Source organism: Dendrobates tinctorius, unplaced genomic scaffold (assembly GCF_039654945.1).
Source record: "Dendrobates tinctorius isolate UK_male_01 unplaced genomic scaffold, ASM3965494v1 ptg000028l, whole genome shotgun sequence".
NCBI lineage: Eukaryota > Metazoa > Chordata > Amphibia > Anura > Dendrobatidae > Dendrobates > Dendrobates tinctorius.
Genome location: NW_027361696.1, coordinates 68820868 through 68838007, shown reverse-complemented (window position 1 = coordinate 68838007; position 17140 = coordinate 68820868). Strand labels below are relative to the sequence as shown.

Genomic DNA, 17140 nt, shown 5'->3' with positions numbered 1-17140 from the left:
CGCCTCACAAGAGCAAGAAGAATGGTTGAATGTACCTTTGGTATTCTGACAGCCAAATGGCGGGTCCTATTGACTGCGATCAACCTCAAGACAGAAACTGTTGACGAGGTGATCAAAGCTTGCGTGGTACTCCACAATTTTGTTATCTGCAAGGAACCCATTTCCATTGAGGACACCTCTGAAGAAACCACCTTGCAAGATTACCATGACATTACCACTAGAAGTTCTGTGACGGTTTCAGTAATGAGGGACAATTTTGCACTATACTTTGTCACCTCAAGGCAGAGTACACTGGCAGGATGACAGAGTGTGAAAGATTTGTGCCCTAACCAAACTTGTGTACCTTCTGTACCAACAGTATATACCTTTGCCAACCAAAGTTGGCTATCTTGTCATGGTCTCTATTTTTAGCTTTAGGCCACAGGTGTGTACCTGGTTGTGTTTTATGCAAAGTATTTCACCTTTTAACAAAAGTTGTGTACATTGTTAGGAAATCACCAACAATAAACACAACTTACTCTGTCGCCTAATTGGGGGACACAGAACCGTAGGGTGTTATGCTGCTGTCCACTAGGAGGCGACACTATGCATAATCTGAAAAAGATTAACTTTGGCTCCTCCTCTGCAGTATACACCCCTGGACGGCGTCAGCCTTCTCCAGTTTTTGCTTAGTGTCGCAAGGAGGCACACCTTTTTTTCTTCCGTTTTTTCCTTCTTTCGTCCGGAAATACAGATGAAGAAAAGTGGGTCTCCAGCGAGACTCCCGGCATGGCTCCCTCCTCGGTCCCCTATCAGGGGTACCCGGTTGAGGTCGAGGTGGCTATTCCCCATGTCGCTCCCTCCCCAGTCCCTCGGGTCCTGGTTCGAGGTCGAGACCCCCCTCCTTCCCCAACCCCTTTAAGGGGTCTGGGTTGAGGTTGAGGCGAGGATGAAGACCCCCTAACGGTGACAGACGCACCCTCCCTAATCCCCCGCAGGGGGCATTAGGTTGAGACGTCTCAGGTAGGGTCGGAGATCAGGCAGCATTCCGCAGCTTCCAGGGACCCCAGGCCGGCTGAGGGATCCTGTTGGGGCCGGGGGAGGGTGCGGACTGGATGGCACAGCAGAGACAGGGTTTTTCTGCATCCCTGTCTCTGCAACAGCAGCGGCTCCATAGCGCTTCAGGGGCCCCCCATATAGAAACCGCTACCCCTGCTACCCCCACCGCTATCCAGTCGACCATTCTGGGGGGGTCCGGTACAAATCCGCCCCCCCCCCCCCGGACTACCGCGCCGCTCTGGAGCCCTCCTGGGCATCAGGCCTCTAATTTAGACCGCGGCTTCAGCCTAGCCGAAGCCGCCGCCTTTTCCCCGCCCCCGGCCCGCCCCCCAGATGACCAAAATGACACACTGGAGTGTCATAGAAGGGGCGGATTGAGGCAGAAAGGGGGCGTTTTTACACAGCCCAGCGCGCCCTTTTCAGCTCTCCGCCCCCTCCTCCCTCTCCTCAGAGTCCCGGTGGCCATTTTTTATGGATGAGATCCAGGAGAGGAGCATCACAGCGGTCTCCGGGGGGCACAGAACTGGGATCTGTCGGCGCTGGACCTAGGGGCACACCGGTGGGGTAAGCTCACATCTGGGTTCTCATACTCAGCTGTGAATCTATACTTCCTATAAGGCTCTCTGTGGGTTCCCTCTGCGTAGCCACCCCTGTACGATCCCTTATAGCCAGCCTCTGTGCACTATGCCGGGCTCAAGGAAGAGAACCAGGCAGGAATGTTTCTATGCATTCTGCACAGCCTGCAAAGCCACGCTCCCTAGTGGCAGCACGTATCCGCACTGCCGGGACTGCATCCAGAACTCTGGGTCAGAACCCCAGGGAGTCCCTACTGACGCTTCAGTGTCACAGGCCACGCCGGAATGGGCAACTCAGATGTCTCAGTCTATGTCACAGTCCATAGACAACCTAACTGCCACATTGCTGCAAGCTCTGCAGAGTCGGGCCCCGGCTATGGACGGTACACAGCAAACGGACAGCTTGTCTCAGGAACATGCTGCTTCCGACTCTCACAGACGTAAGCGGACCCACAGGTCTCGATCATCTGAGTCGCACTATAGCACAAGGTCGTCCCCCTCCAGGGAGAGACAGCGTCATTCCAGGTCCAATGGGCAGTCCCCTGCCACAGACAGACAGCGCAATTTACCACAGGGATCCCCCACCACAGAAGACCCCCGCCCCAGGTCGCCCTCCAGGGATCTCCTTAGCGAGGCACAGGATTCGGAGGGCATCTGTGACTCCGACTCAGATAACGAAACGGTCAGGTCCGTGGTACCTTCTCCCCCTAGCAATACAGCGCTAGTTGAGGACATAATTTCTGCCATTCATCGGGTGCTAAAAATTCCAGAGTCGGCCCCGGAAGTCCCAGAACATAGGATTTGCTTCGAAAGTGTTCAGAAACCACCTAAGGTCTTCCCTAATCACGATGAGTTTGAGAAAATACTTACCAAACAGTTTGCGCAGCCTGACAAAAAATTCGCTAATCGCAAATATTTGGAAGCGAAGTACCCCTTCCCACAGAAAGACACCAAACAATGGACAGATCCACCTGAAGTGGACCCTCCGGTTTCTAGGCTAGCAGCGCAGACTTTACTCTCTCTGCCGGATAGCTCAACCCTCAGGGACGCAGCAGACCGGCAAGTAGAACGCATGGCTCGTTCTATTTTCGAAGCGGCAGGCGCCTCTCTGGGCCCTGCGTTTGCTTCAGTTTGGGCAGCCAAGGCCATCCTGGCTTGGGCCAAAAAACTACAGGAGGGTCTTCAGGCTTCAAATCCTGAGCTCTCGGACCAAGCGGTCCAGATAGCAGTGGTAGCAGACTACATGATTCATGCAGCCCTGGATTCCGCCAGAGGTGTAGCGGGAATAGCATCAAACGCCATCACGATCCGACGCATCCTCTGGCTGCGAGAATGGAAAGCGGATGCGGCCTCAAAGAAGTCCCTCACGCGACTTCTGTATTTTACTGGGAGACTTTTCTGCGAAAAGTTGGACACCATGATTGCCAATGCCACTGGGGGTAAGAGTACCTCTCTCCCTCAACTAAAACCGAAACGCACGTTTAAACGAAGAAACCAGACGCGATTCCGATCCTTTCGGAATTCCTCGGGCTGGTCCGTTTCGTGCCCAGTGCAAAACCGTAACCGTTCTCCACGCAGGGACAACCCACGGACGCAGCAGCGACCGGACAGGGCTTGGCAGTCGAAAGCAGGCCAAGCGAAACCCAAGGGAGGAAAACCTCAGAACTTCGCTTCATCATGACTCGCGACCTCCGGAAGACACCCCACCAGTAGGCGGCCGACTTTTACTCTTTCAGCAAGTCTGGCTACCTATTACAGAAGACAGGTGGGTCAGGGAAATAGTGTCTTCCGGATACAAGATAGAGTTCACTTCCGTTCCACCAAACCGGTTCTTTCTTTCTATTCCTCCAACACCACCAGAAAAGGCTCGTGCTTTCCACCAAGCGGTTTCCTCTCTCCTTCAATCAGGAGTTGTGGTGCCGGTTCCCGTGAACGAGAGATTCCGAGGATTCTACTCAAATTTGTTCGTAGTCCCCAAGAAAGGAGGCGGCGTCCGACCCATTCTGGACCTAAAACAGCTCAACAATTACGTACGGGTCCGTCATTTCCGCATGGAGTCCCTCCGGTCCATCATTGCATCCATGGACCAGGGAGAATACCTCGCCTCCATAGACATACAGGATGCGTACCTCCACATACCAATTGCTTCCGCCCACCAAAGGTTTCTCAGGTTCGCGGTCAACCAAAATCACTACCAGTTTGTCGCCCTTCCGTTCGGGCTTGCCACGGCTCCAAGAACGTTCACCAAAGTCATGGCAGCCACTCACTGCACTCAAGAGGCATTCTAGTCGTCCCGTACCTGGACGACCTCCTCATCAAGTCTCCCACTTTCAAGGACTGCGAGGTCAGTGTCTCAATCACACTAGACACTCTGAGTCGCCTGGGATGGCTAGTCAACCTACAGAAATCATCGACTGTCCCAACTCGGACTCTAACATTCCTGGGAATGGTATTCGACACCGCCAGGGGCCTGGTACTCCTTCCCAAGGACAAGACACTGGCCATCCGTCTGGGAGTTCGCACACTCCTTTGCAGTCCTCCTCGATCTCTCCGGTTTGCCATGAGAGTCCTAGGCCGGATGGCAGCAGCAATAGAGGCAGTGCCATTTGCCCAGTTTCACCTCAGGGTCCTTCAACTAGCCATACTCAGGTCTTGAGACAGGAACCCCTTCTCCCTCGACAGGGAGTTCAGGTTGACGTCATCAACCAGGAGGTCCCTGCATTGGTGGCTCAAACCAACCTCGCTTACACGAGGGAAGCCATTCCTCTCAGGACAATGGAAGATCCTGACTACCGATGCAAGCCTGACAGGCTGGGGGGCGGTGCACCTACATCACAGGGCACAGGGCAAGTGGTCACCGAGGGAAGTGACATTACCCATCAATGCTCTGGAAATCAGGGCCATCCTCTTGGCACTGAGAGCCTTTAATCACTTGCTTGCAGCCTCGCACATACGGATACAGTCGGACAATGCCACGGCTGTGGCATACGTGAACCACCAAGGCGGGACCCGCAGCGCCCAGGCGATGAGAGAAGTGGCTCATATCCTCCGCTGGGCGGAAGACACGAGGTCGGTACTTTCTGCGGTACACATTCCGGGTGTAGAAAACTCGGAAGCCGACTTCCTCAGCAGGCAAGGAATGGACTCGGGGGAGTGGTCTCTCCTTCCCGAGATTTTTTACCAGATCTGTCAACGCTGGGGAACCCCGGAGGTGGACCTAATGGCATCCCATCTCAATACCAAGGTCCCCAATTTCATGGCCAGGACACACGACCCGCGGTCGCTCGGAGCGGATGCCCTGGTCCAGGACTGGTCCCAGTTCCGACTCCTCTACATTTTTCCACCCCTCCCCCTAATCGCCAGGGTCGTGAGGAAGATCAAGCAAGAGGGAGTTCTGACCATCCTCATTGCGCCAGACTGGCCCAGACGTACATGGTACGCCGACATCGTCCAACTTACAGCAGACGCCCCCTGGCGTCTACCCGACCGTCACGACCTTCTGTCTCAAGGTCCGTTCTTCCACCAGAATTCAGGGGCTCTCAATTTGACGGCATGGCCCTTGAAACCTGGATTCTAACCCAGGCAGGTTTTTCACCGGCAGTCATTGCAACTATGATCAGGGCAAGGAAGCCTGCCTCCGCCAAGCTCTATTATCGCACCTGGAGAGCTTTCTTTTCTTGGTGCGAATCTCATGGACAAGTCCCACTTCCTTATTCCCTCCCGAAGGTACTAGGTTTTCTTCAATCGGGCCTAGATGCCAAGCTATCCTTAAGTTCGCTTAAGAGTCAGGTGTCGGTGCTTTCAGTCCTTTTTCAAAAGCGCATTGCTATTAAACCGCAAGTAAGGACTTTCATCCAGGGAGTTTCCCGATTGGTTCCTCCCTACAAACGTCCGCTGGATACGTGGGACCTCAATCTGGTCCTGACAGCATTGCAAGCTTCACCCTTCGAACCTCTTAGAGGAGTTCCACTCTCCATTCTGTCTCAGAAAGTGTTTTTTCTAGTGGCGATCACCTCGTTACGCAGAGTGTCGGAATTGTCAGCACTTTCCTGCAGACGGCCTTTCCTAGCCTTTCACCAGGACAAGGTGGTTCTCCGCACGGTACCATCCTTCCTTCCGAAGGTTGTGTCCAACTTTCACCTCAATGAGGAGATTTCACTGCCTTCCCTTTGCCCGGTTCCGGTTCATAGAGTGGAGAAGGCTCTGCATACGCTTGACCTCGTCAGAGCATTGCGGATTTACGTGTCCAGGACTGCACCTTTCCGGAAATCTGATTCCCTCTTCATTCTTCCGGAAGGTAGTCACAAGGGGTTGCCGGCTTCCAAGGCTACCCTTGCCAGGTGGATCAAGTCCACCATACATGAGGCCTACCGACTTAACAGTTCCCCTCTTCCGGCCGGTATCACGGCACACTCTACACGGGCAGTAGGGGCCTCCTGGGCCATTCGGCATCAGGCTTCGGCACAACAAGTGTGTAAGGCGGCCACTTGGACTAGCCTACACACGTTTCCGAAACACTACAGTGTTCATACCCAGTCCTCAGCGAATGCGAGCCTGGGTAGACTGGTTCTGCAGGCGGCAGTACCCCAAGTCTAGGGAACTGTCAAAACAATATTCGTCCACTGCTTCCCACCCAGGGACTGCTTTGGGACGTCCCACGGTTCTGTGTCCCCCAATTAGGCGACAGAGTAAAGGAGATTTTTGTGTACTCACCATAAAATCTCTTTCTCTTAGCCTTTAATTGGGGGACACAGCTCCCACCCTGTTGCCCTTACGGGCTGTTGTTTACTGTTGAGTTCTCATATTGTTCTTTGAGCTCGTACATAGTAGCCTTCTTACAGGCATGGTTATGTTATTTGGTTACGTTCCTCCTTATGCTTTGGCACAAAACTGGAGAAGGCTGACGCCGTCCAGGGGTGTATACTGCAGAGGAGGAGCCATAGTTAATCTTTTTCAGATTATGCATAGTGTCGCCTCCTAGTGGACAGCAGCATAACACCCTACGGTTCTGTGTCCCCCAATTAAAGGCTAAGAGAGATTTTACGGTGAGTACACAAAAATCTCCTTTTTTAGGTGAAATACTTTGCTTCAAACACAACCAGGAACACAACTGTGGCAAAAAGCTAAAATTTACCCACAGTTATATACCTGGTTTTGAATACCTTTTTACCTTTTAAATACCCTGTATTTAACCTTTTTTTTAAACATATTTCGCCGCAGAAAGAAATGACAGACAACCAGTGTAAACAATAATTTAACTTTTATTTAACCCCTTCACTACCAAGGGTGGTTTGCACGTTAACTACCGGGCCAATTTTTACAATTCTGACCACTGTACCTTTATGAGGTCATAACTCTGGAACGCTTCTATGGATCCCGGTTATTCTGACATTGTTTTCTCGTGACATATTGTACTTCATGTTAGTGGTAAAATTGCATTCAAATAACTTGCGTTTATTTGTGAAAAAAACGGAAATTTGGCGAAAATTTTGAAAATTTCGCAATTTTCCAAATTTGAATTTTTATGCCCTTAAATCACAGCGATACGGCACACAAAAAACTTAATACATAACATTTCCCACATGTTTACTTTACATCAGCACAGTTTTGGAACCAAAATTTTTTTTTGTTAGGAAGTTATAAGGGTTAAAAATTGACCAGCGATTTCTCATTTTTGCAACACCATTTTATTTTTAGGGACCACTTCACATTTGAAGCCACTTTGAGGGGTCTATATGATAGAAAATACCCAAAAGTGACACCATTCTAAAAACTGCACCCCTTAAGGTGCTTAAAACCACATTCAAGAAGTTTATTAACCCTTTAGGTGCGTCACAGGAATTTTTTGAATATTAAAAAAAAAATGAACATTTAACTTTTTTTCACAAAAAAAATACTTCAGGTTCAATTTTCTTTATTTTACCAAGGGTAACAGGAGAAATTGGACTGCAAGACTTATTGTGCAATTTGTCCTGAGTACGCTGATACCTGATATGTGGGGGGGAACCACTGTTTCGGCGCATGGCAGAGCTCAGAATGGAAGGAGCGCCGTTTGACTTTTTCAATGCAAAATTGGCTGGAATTCAGATCGGACGCCATGTCACGTTTGGCGAGCCCCTGATGTACCTAAACAGTGGAAACCCCCCCAAGTGACCCCATTTTGGAAACTAGACCCCCCAAGGAACTTATCTAGATATGTGGTGAGAACTTTGAACCCACAAGGGCTTCACAGAAGTTTATAACGTACAGCGGTACAATTAAAAAATCATATTTTTTCCACAAAAATGATCTTTTCACCCCCAATTTTTAATTTTCCAAGGGTAACAGGACCCTAAAAGTTATTGTGCAATTTGTCCTGAGTACGCTGATACCCCATATGTGGGTGTAAATGACTATTTGGGCGCATAGCAGAGCTCGGAAGGGAAGCAGCGCCATTTGACGTTTTTGGCTAGAATTGAGATCGGACACCATGTCGCGATTGGAAAACCCCTGATGTACCAAAACAGTGGAAACCCCCCACAAATGACACCATTTTGGAATCTAGACCCCCCAAGGAACTTATCTAGATGTGTGGTGAGAACTTTGAACCCCCAAGGGCTTCACAGAAGTTTATAACGTACAGCAGTACAATTAAAAAATCATATTTTTTCCACAAAAATGATCTTTTCACCCTCAATTCTTATTTTTCCAAAAGTAACAGGACCCTAAAAGATATTGTGCAATTTATCCTGAGTACGCTGATACCCCACATGTGGGGGTAAACCACTATTTGGGCGTATGGCAGAGCTCGGAAGGGAAGCAGCGCCATTTGACGTTTTTGGCTGGAATTGAGATCGGACACCATGTCGCGTTAGGAAAGCCCCTGATGTACCAAAACAGTAGAAACCCCCCACAAATGACACCATTTTGGAAACTAGACCCCCCAAGGAACTTATCTAGATGTGTGGTGAGCACTTTGAACCCCCCAGTGCTTCACTGAAGTTTATAACGTCCGGGCGTGAAAATAAAAAAATCGTATTTTTTCCACAAACATGATCTTTTAGTCCCCATTTTTTTATTTTCCCAAGGGTAACAGGAGAAATTGGACCCCAAAAGTTGTTGTCCAATTTGTCCTGAGTACGCTGATACCTCATATGTGGGAGAAAACTACTGTATGGGCACACGTCGGGGCTCGGAAGGGAAGTAGTGACGTTTTGGAATGCAGACTTTGATGGAATGGTCTGCGGGTGTCATGTTGCGTTTGGAGAGCCCCTGATGTACCTAAATAGTGGAAACCCCCCACAAGTGACCCCATTTTGGAACCTAGACCCCCTAATGAACTTATCTAGATGTGTGGTGAGCACTTTGAACCCCCCAGTGCTTCACAGAAGTTTATAACGACCGGGCGTGAAAATAAAAATATCGTATTTTTTCAACAAACATCATCTTTTAGTCCCCATTTTTTTATTTTCCCAAGGGTAACAGGAGAAATTGGACCCCAAAAGTTGTTGTCCAATTTGTCCTGAGTACGCTGATACCTCATATGTGGGAGAAAACTACTGTATGGGCACACGTCGGGGCTCGGAAGGGAAGTAGTGACGTTTTGGAATGCAGACTTTGATGGATTGGTATGCGGGTGTCATATGCGTTTGGAGAGCCCCTAATGTACCTAAACTATTGAAACTCCCCACAAGTGACCCCATTTTGGAAACTAGACCCCCCACCGAGCTTATCTAGATGTGTGGAGAGCACTTTGAACCCCCAAGTGCTTCACAGAAGTTTATAACGCCTGGGCGTGAAAATAAAAAAAACATTTTTTTCCGCAAAATTATATTTTTGCCCCCAATTTTTTATTTTCCTAAGGGTAACAGGAGAAATTGGACCCCAAAAGTTGTTTTGTAATTTGTCCTGAGTAGGCTGATACCCTACATGTGGGGGTAAAACACTGTTTGGGCACATGGCAGAGCTTGGAAGGGAAGGAGCACCATTTGACTTTTTCAACGCAGAATTGGCTGGAATTGAGATCAGACGCCATGTTGCCTTTGGAGAGCACCTGATGTGCCCAAACAGTGGAAACCCCCAATTATAACTCCAACCCGAACCTCAACACACCCCTAACCCTAATCTGAGCCCTAGCCCTAACCCTAGCCCTAACCCTAACCCTAGCCCTAACCCTACCCCTACCCTAACCCTAACCCTAGCGGGAAAATGGAAATAAATACATTTTCTTTTAGTTTTATTATTTTTCCCTAACTAAGGGGGTGATAACGGGGGGTTTGATTTACGATTTATGGCGGTTTTTATGTTTGGCGGCTGTCGCACGCTAAAAGACGCTTTTTATTGTAAAAATAGTTTTTGCATCACCACATATTGTGAGCTATAATTTTTCCGTATTTTGACCCACCGAGTCATGTGAGGTCTTATTTTTTGCGGGACAAGTTGACGTTTTTATTGGTACCATTTTCGGGCACGTGACATTTTTTGATCGCTTTTTATTCCGATTTTTGGGACGCAGAATGAACAAAAACCAGCGTTTCATGAATTTCTTTTGGGGGGGTGCGTTTACACCGTTCCGCGTGCGGTAAAATTGATAAAGCGGTTTTATTCTTCGGGTCAGTACGGTTACAGCGATACCTCATTTAGGTCGTTTTTTTATGTTTTGTCGGTTTTTTGCAATGAAAACTATTTTATATAAAAAAATTATTTTTGTATCGCTTTATTCTGCGAGCTATAACTTTTTTATTTTTTTGCGGATGATGCTGTATGGTGGATCGTTTTTTGCGGGACAAGATGACGTTTTCAGCGGTACCATGCATATTTATATGCGTCTTTTTGATCGCGCGTTATTGCACTTTTTGTTCGGTGGTATGAAAATAAATCATTATTTTTTGCTTCGTTTTTTATTTTTATTTTTTAAGGGGTTCGCTAAAGGGGTTAACTAATGGGACAGTTTTATAGGGCAGGTCATTACGGACGCGGCGATACCAAATATGTGTACTTTTATTGTTTTTGGTTTTTTTTATTTTGAAAAAATGGATTTATTGGGGAATATTTTTTTTTTTTTTACTGATTTATTTAGCGATTTTTTTTAAATTATTTTTAACCCTTTTTTTTTTTTTTTTTTTTACTTTATTACCTTGTCCCAGGTGGGACATCACTGTCCTGTGACAGATCGCTGATCTGTCACATCACAGATCACTGTGACAGATCAGCGATCTGTCACAGGCACTGCTGCAGACTTCCTCATGCCTGCGCTTTGCAGGCAGTGAGGAAGTCAGCTCCCTGCAGGCCCCCGTCGCCATCTTGGATCCGGGGGCCTGTAGGGAAAGAGCCCCCCGCAGCAGCGCTGCACATTGCGCTGCCGTGGGGGGCTCAGGGAAGCACGGAGGGAGCCCCCTCCCTGCCGATGCTTCCCTTTAACCCCCGGTACACCGCGATCGCGTTTGATCGCGGTGTGCAAGGGGTTAACGTGTCGGGGGCGGTCCGTGACCGCCCCTGACACATTGTGCCGGGTGTCAGCTATGATAATTAGCTGACACTCGGCCACGATCAGCGGTGCTCACCACGTGGGCGCCGCTGATCGCGATGACGTAATATTCCGTCCATGGTAATTAGGTCCATGGTCACATGGACGGAATATTACGTCAATTGTAGGTAAGGGGTTAAAATATTTTTTTTTTGTAAACTGTTTTTAAAGTTAAAAAAACTTTTTTAATAAAGGTTTGAAACCAACTGGGCATTTTTATTACAAAACACATCATAAATCTGTGTAGTGTGGGGTGGAAATACTGCTGGAGGGGCTGCGGGATACTTCGACAATGGGAGTGTGGAGAGAGGACTGGGATCGTGGTGGGGAAGGAACAGTTAGAGGTGATGGTGTGGAAAAAGCTACAGAATGGGTGGACATGTGAGAGGCAGAAGAGGTGGTGGGCGGTGGAGTGGAGGGTTGGGCAGAGACTGTAGGAGCAGATGATGTTGATGGAAAGTTGTATGGGGAAGGAGTTTGGTACGGGGAAGGAGTTTGGTACGGGGAAGGAGTTTGGTACGGGGCAGGTTGCTGGAAGTGGGGAGATGTCTGGTACTGGGGAGGTTGCTGGTATGTAATAGGAGGGGGAGGATGGAAAGTGGCTGGAGGGGGTGCAGGTGGAGGAACTACAGTGGTGGGAGGTGGAGGTTGGGAGGTAACCTGCTGTAGAGCACCGTGGCACGAATGCATTACATGCATCTGCTGGGTAGGAGATAGCGTTTCCATGCGCTCCACAACAGACCTGAAAAAGGTGTGGTTTGGCGAAGATCTTGCTTCTGAATGCATGGTTTGCAGAAGTGTCTTCACCTACAGAATGCTGGAGTTGATCTGCTGAAAGCCTGCGGAGATTTGCTCTGACAAGACTTTTAGACAGTTCTGGAAAGATGCATTCAGATGCAAGAACTCTGGCGCATAAGTCTTTTCCTGACCCCTCTGCCGCTGCCGCCCAGTACCCGCAGGTGTACTAGAGGTGGCAGGGGCAGAAGGGTGGGGTAAAGGGAAAGCGATCTCCTCACCAGCAGCTTCATGTAATGTAGGCGGCCACGATGCTCCTGTGCTGGTGGATGGGACAGATGGGTCGAATGTGTGGGAAGGCTGGGAAGGTGCAGATGTACCGGGGCGGTCGAAGTGTCCCTCGGTGCCGGTCTCCTCAGGGATCGCCTCAGAAGGGTCCAATCGTGCAGGCTCCCGAGTGCTGCTCACCGTGCTGTAGAATAAAGAGAAAAAAAAACAATTAAAATAGTGACATGGTATGGCCCTGGCTGAAAAAAAAAAGTTACATCTAAACATTTTTTTGTCACATGTGGTGTGTAATATTTACCTTCTGGTGAGCATTGTTTCCCGGAGGAACGACAGGGCTCGTGCGTACTTGTACTTGCTCCTGCGTCCTCCAGATCCACTCGGGGCCCGCATCTCTTTATTGAACTCCTTCTTGAAACGATCCCTCACAGACCGCCACCGCTTCACAATTCTCTCCCCTGAAACGAGAAAGGACAAAGTGGTTAGTATACAACATCAGTGTTTCCCAAACTCCAGTCCTCATGGTCCCCAGGGGTCATGTTTTCAGGATTTCCAAAGTAAATAGAAATCCTGAACACATGATCCGTGGGGACCACGAGGACTGGAGTTCGGGAAACACTGGTTTAAATCAAGCAACCGGTACTGTATATACTTACGCTCTTTAATCTGGGCCCGAGCTTCGAGGTCCTCCCAGCGGCCCACAAGGAGCGAACAGATTTCCTCCCAGAGTCGTCGGGTAACGATAAGGTCAGCGTGGCGGCGGTCAGCCATATTCCAGAGCGGCTCCCTTTCTCTGACGAGATCGATGAGGTGGTCCACATCGATTCCTCCATCCTCACCGTCAGAGTCGGGAGCACGCTGTGAAGTCTGTTAAAGAAAAAGACAAAAATAACATAATTAGCCTCCACAAAAGAAATGAAATAAAAAGTGCAAAAAAACAAAGCAAAAATATTTATACTTACACGCTGGTGACCGCCGCGTTGCTGTCGCCGACGACCCTGGGAGGCACTGCGAGGACCTCTTGGCCGAGCACCAGATTGGGAAGACTAGAGAAGAAAACAAAAAATGTTATGTCTTTGGATGTAGGCATTTGTTTGCTGTGTGTGGTCTGCAGAACATTGTTTTCTATGTGTTATGTGTAGTGTGATGTTGTGTTTCTGCGTTTGATGCAAAAAACTTACCAATTGTGAGCCCACTCCAAGTGTCTGTCCACCCCTTCCTTCTTCTTCTGGGAGCTCCTCTTCATCTTGTGATTCCTGTTTTGAAATAAAAGGCAATGAATAGACATATATTACAGAGATGATGGATTTTGGAAATAAAAACTTACCGTCAAACGCTGACGATGCGAGGGAGGGCTCCCAGAAGAAGATGTGCTGTCTTCCTGATGGCCAGACTCCATGGCTGTGGGTGGTGTTCCTGCTGCTGCCATTGCTGCTGCTGCTGCATTTATTGGGCGGCTGTTTAATAAAGAGAAACAAAGGGCCAATGAATATCTTGATATTCCATAGCCCTAGTTTGGAGGAATGGGGGATTGGATAATTACCGTCTCTCATCTGCTGCTGGACTCCCCTCCTCAGCATGTTCCATTTGCTGCTCCATTTGGGGTGGTGGTGGTGCTGATGGTGCTGCAGATGTCTCCTGCCTTCTCCTGCTCCTGGTTCTTGGCTTGGGTGGCATGTTGGGTGTGGCTGAGGGTCCCACTGTCTTGCTTTTATATATGTCTTGTGGGCAGAGCTACTGAGCATGCTCAGACCAAAAAACCGGATCCGGCCACCGGATCCGGCTATCGCCGGATCAGGCGCATTGCGGCGCTCATAGGCTTTCATTGTATGAAAAAGCCGGACACGCCGGATCCGGCGTGTCCGGCTTTTTCGCCGGAGACAAAAAACGTTACAGTAGCCGTTTTTTCCAGACGCCGGATCGCGTCACATTGCCGGATACGGCGAAAATCGGATGAAACGCATGGCCATCCGGCTTGATCCGGCTCTAATGCAAGTCAATGGGGGGGAAACCGGATCCGGCATTGCACTTCGCCGGATCCGGTTTCTGTCAAAAGCGCCGGATCGCGCCTGACGGCGAAAACCTGATGTGTGAAAGAGGCCTAACACTCTTCTTACATGACCGCAGCAGCCAGACATCTGCCTCCATTAAACACTGAACACCAAAGTGGTAGGGCTGGATTGGTAAGGGACGATGACCAGCGAATACTCCATTTTTTTTTTTTTTTTTTTTTTTAAGGTACCCAGAGTGAGTAGTCCATGGGTGTGTCAGTAATAATTATTCCAGGGTAGGGTGGATTTTTGATATGCGCTGCTGATTTAAACACGTTCCAAACGATCTCAGGAAAAAGTGGTTTAATGTCAACATGTTTCAGAGTCCATCTGGCTCCTTCCTCAGGACAACCACATCTAGTACTAGTTATCTATTTTTCTCAGTTGCTTTATCAGGAGACATAGAAACCAGAGAGATTAATATGCTGCCACTAAAAATGCATCTTAGAAAAAAAAGCTGACTGTTCTCCACCAGACTACACCTGGTTATTCCATTTAGATTGGTGTAATTCGGAGGCAGAAATAGGTCTGAGTCTCAGACTTGTCATAGCCTTAGTTAGTCGCGAACCTTCTCTCTTCTCAGAGTGATGGCTATTCTCCCTTCTTAGTTTTCACACCCCAGAGACAGCTTTAGGACGTTTCATAGTTTCTGTGGCCTCCAATGCAGCAACCGAGAAATAAAGATTTTTGGTACTCGCCGTAAAATCTATCCCTTTATTGGGGGATACAGCAGCCTTCCTCGTTTTTTGGGGGGGGGCTTGGTTTTGTGCAATCTCAAGGTTGCAGTGTCCGTATCGGCCTCTAGGTTTCAGCATATTAACCCTTGGTTTTTGTGTCCTCCGATGAAGGTCACTGTGAGTACCAAAATTCTTCGTATCTAGTGCTGCTCACTTCCTCATTACTGCTGAGCGGGGCTGATGGCGTTGCGACCAAACACATTGACCGAGATGCTTGTTTGTGTCCTGTTCATAAGGATAGGATGATACATGCGTGCTTGATGCTTAACGTATCTCGGTAGGTGTGTGGGGGCGTAACGTCATCGGCACCGGATATCCCCTTTTAATGTTGTCTAATAGATCTGCGTTTCAATACCTAGCGATTAATGACATAAATATCACATGTAAGCTGACGTGTTGTGTTTTTTTATAGTTCGCAGTGAACATCGGCATAAACTTCTACACTCCAGAAGAATTTTTCCTTGGTTGGAAAAAAGCTGCATTTCAACTACCGACCTTTGATCCTGTAAGTGGGAGGAGAAAATATATATAATTCAGTTTTCATTTCAGTGCACCAGCTGGAACCACATTGTAGCGTGATACCTATGAGGAGACATCATGCACCTGGCGCGTTCATATGTCATGTAGACGTATTATTTCTTGCTGTGATCCAGGAGAAGTCAGAAGATATGCGTTTATGATCTGTAGAGGTAGTTTGTAGGGAAATGAGGGCAAGTCTACATGTAGTGTCATTGTCCGCCCCTGAGTTCACTGCAAATCTTCGTAAGTGCCCATCTAAAACTATATGTGGATTTCACCCTTCGCACTGCCAAGACTGAAATCTGTGGTCAAAATAGCCAACATGCCTCTGTTTTGTTTTTTTGTTTTGTTTTTTTTTCAATGGGTATAGACATTGCTTTGCAAGCCTTATCTACTTATAATGTACTGTGAATAGCAGAGGATTTGTCATGCATAATCCGTACTGCAAATCCTCAGCAATTTCACCTCATCTGGCCTAGGAAATCACTGGGTCAGTTTACTAGTGATCATACATCATACTTTTTAGCAGGATCCAACCTCTGTACATGTTCCTTATTGGGGCATATGGCTGGTAAGGAGCCCCCTATAGTCGAAGAGACATACTGTATTGTTTAGACAACAAGAAAAACGCTTGATAAAAAGTGTGCATCTTATAGTTCGGAGGCAGTGTCCTGTGATGGAGGAGAACGCAGACATTGCATCCTTCCCAATCAAAGAGAACTCTGTATGTGCATGTAACAAAGCTGTGTGTGTCTATATGTGCAGGTAGCAGAGCTGTGCATGTCTATGTGCAGAGTTGCATGTATCTGTGCATATGTATCAGAGCTTTGTCTATATAGGCATGTGTTGTGTGTGCATATACCAGATCTATGTGTCTATGTGCATGTAGCAGAGCTTTGTATGTATATGTGCATATGTAGCAGAGCTATGTTTGAATGTATGTGTATGTAGCAGAGCTGTGTATGTCTATATGGGCATGTAGCAGAGCTATGTGTGTGTATAACACTGCAGAGAGACACTAATAATAGATTTATTACCTCCCTATTCTACACAGTACATTAAAATGAGTGATAATGCCCTTTGCACCGCCAGGGAAGTTTTAATGAAAAGGGGAAAAAAAAAATGTTTTTCCTGTTTTCTGCTGTGTAAACCTGGGGTGTGTCTTATGGTAAGGTGCGTCTTATAGTCCATAAAAATACAGTAAGTAAAACATTTCTGTCTGGCAGACCTAGACCATCCATGATTTGCAGGGTCAGGTATTCATTTGGATTGACAGCAGGAAACATTCTATATTTCCAGATGAATTAAAAATGTATGGCCTGATAAAATGTCAGGATTTTGATTAGTGATCAGCCACTCGACAAGATATAGATGTCCCATTAAGAGAAGGTAAAGTCGCCAGTTGATCAATCCAATCCGTAAGGGAGCGTTACACATTCAAAAATGAGATGGCTCCAAGTTTTTAATGGAAATGTGCTCCCTCCCCTCTATACCTTCCTTGAAAACGAGCTGGATATATATGGTGATGAGACTGTATGGACAGCACAGCCGGGATTATGTACGACATATGTTAATCGTCTCCTGTTTTGCATTCAGAAAGCTCTGGATCCTAATGGTCCGCCCTACGAGCCTGCGTCTTCCTCGCTGGTGTCGTCCTCTGTAGAAGTTGTAGTATCGGTTGGCTTTCCTGCAGGT

At 47.9% G+C, this 17140-nt stretch overlaps 1 protein-coding gene across 3 annotated transcripts in view; it reads left to right on the top strand.

The window, feature by feature from the left end:
* PNKP (polynucleotide kinase 3'-phosphatase) overlaps positions 1–17140 on the top strand; it is a 76133-nt gene that overhangs the window by 40375 nt on the left and 18618 nt on the right. For all 3 annotated transcript variants that reach the window (XM_073570938.1, XM_073570939.1, XM_073570940.1), the window contains exons 11-12: positions 15339–15431; positions 17042–17138. In XM_073570938.1, coding sequence (XP_073427039.1) covers positions 15339–15431; positions 17042–17138 — 190 coding nt within the window. The remainder of the gene's footprint in view (positions 1–15338; positions 15432–17041; positions 17139–17140) is intronic.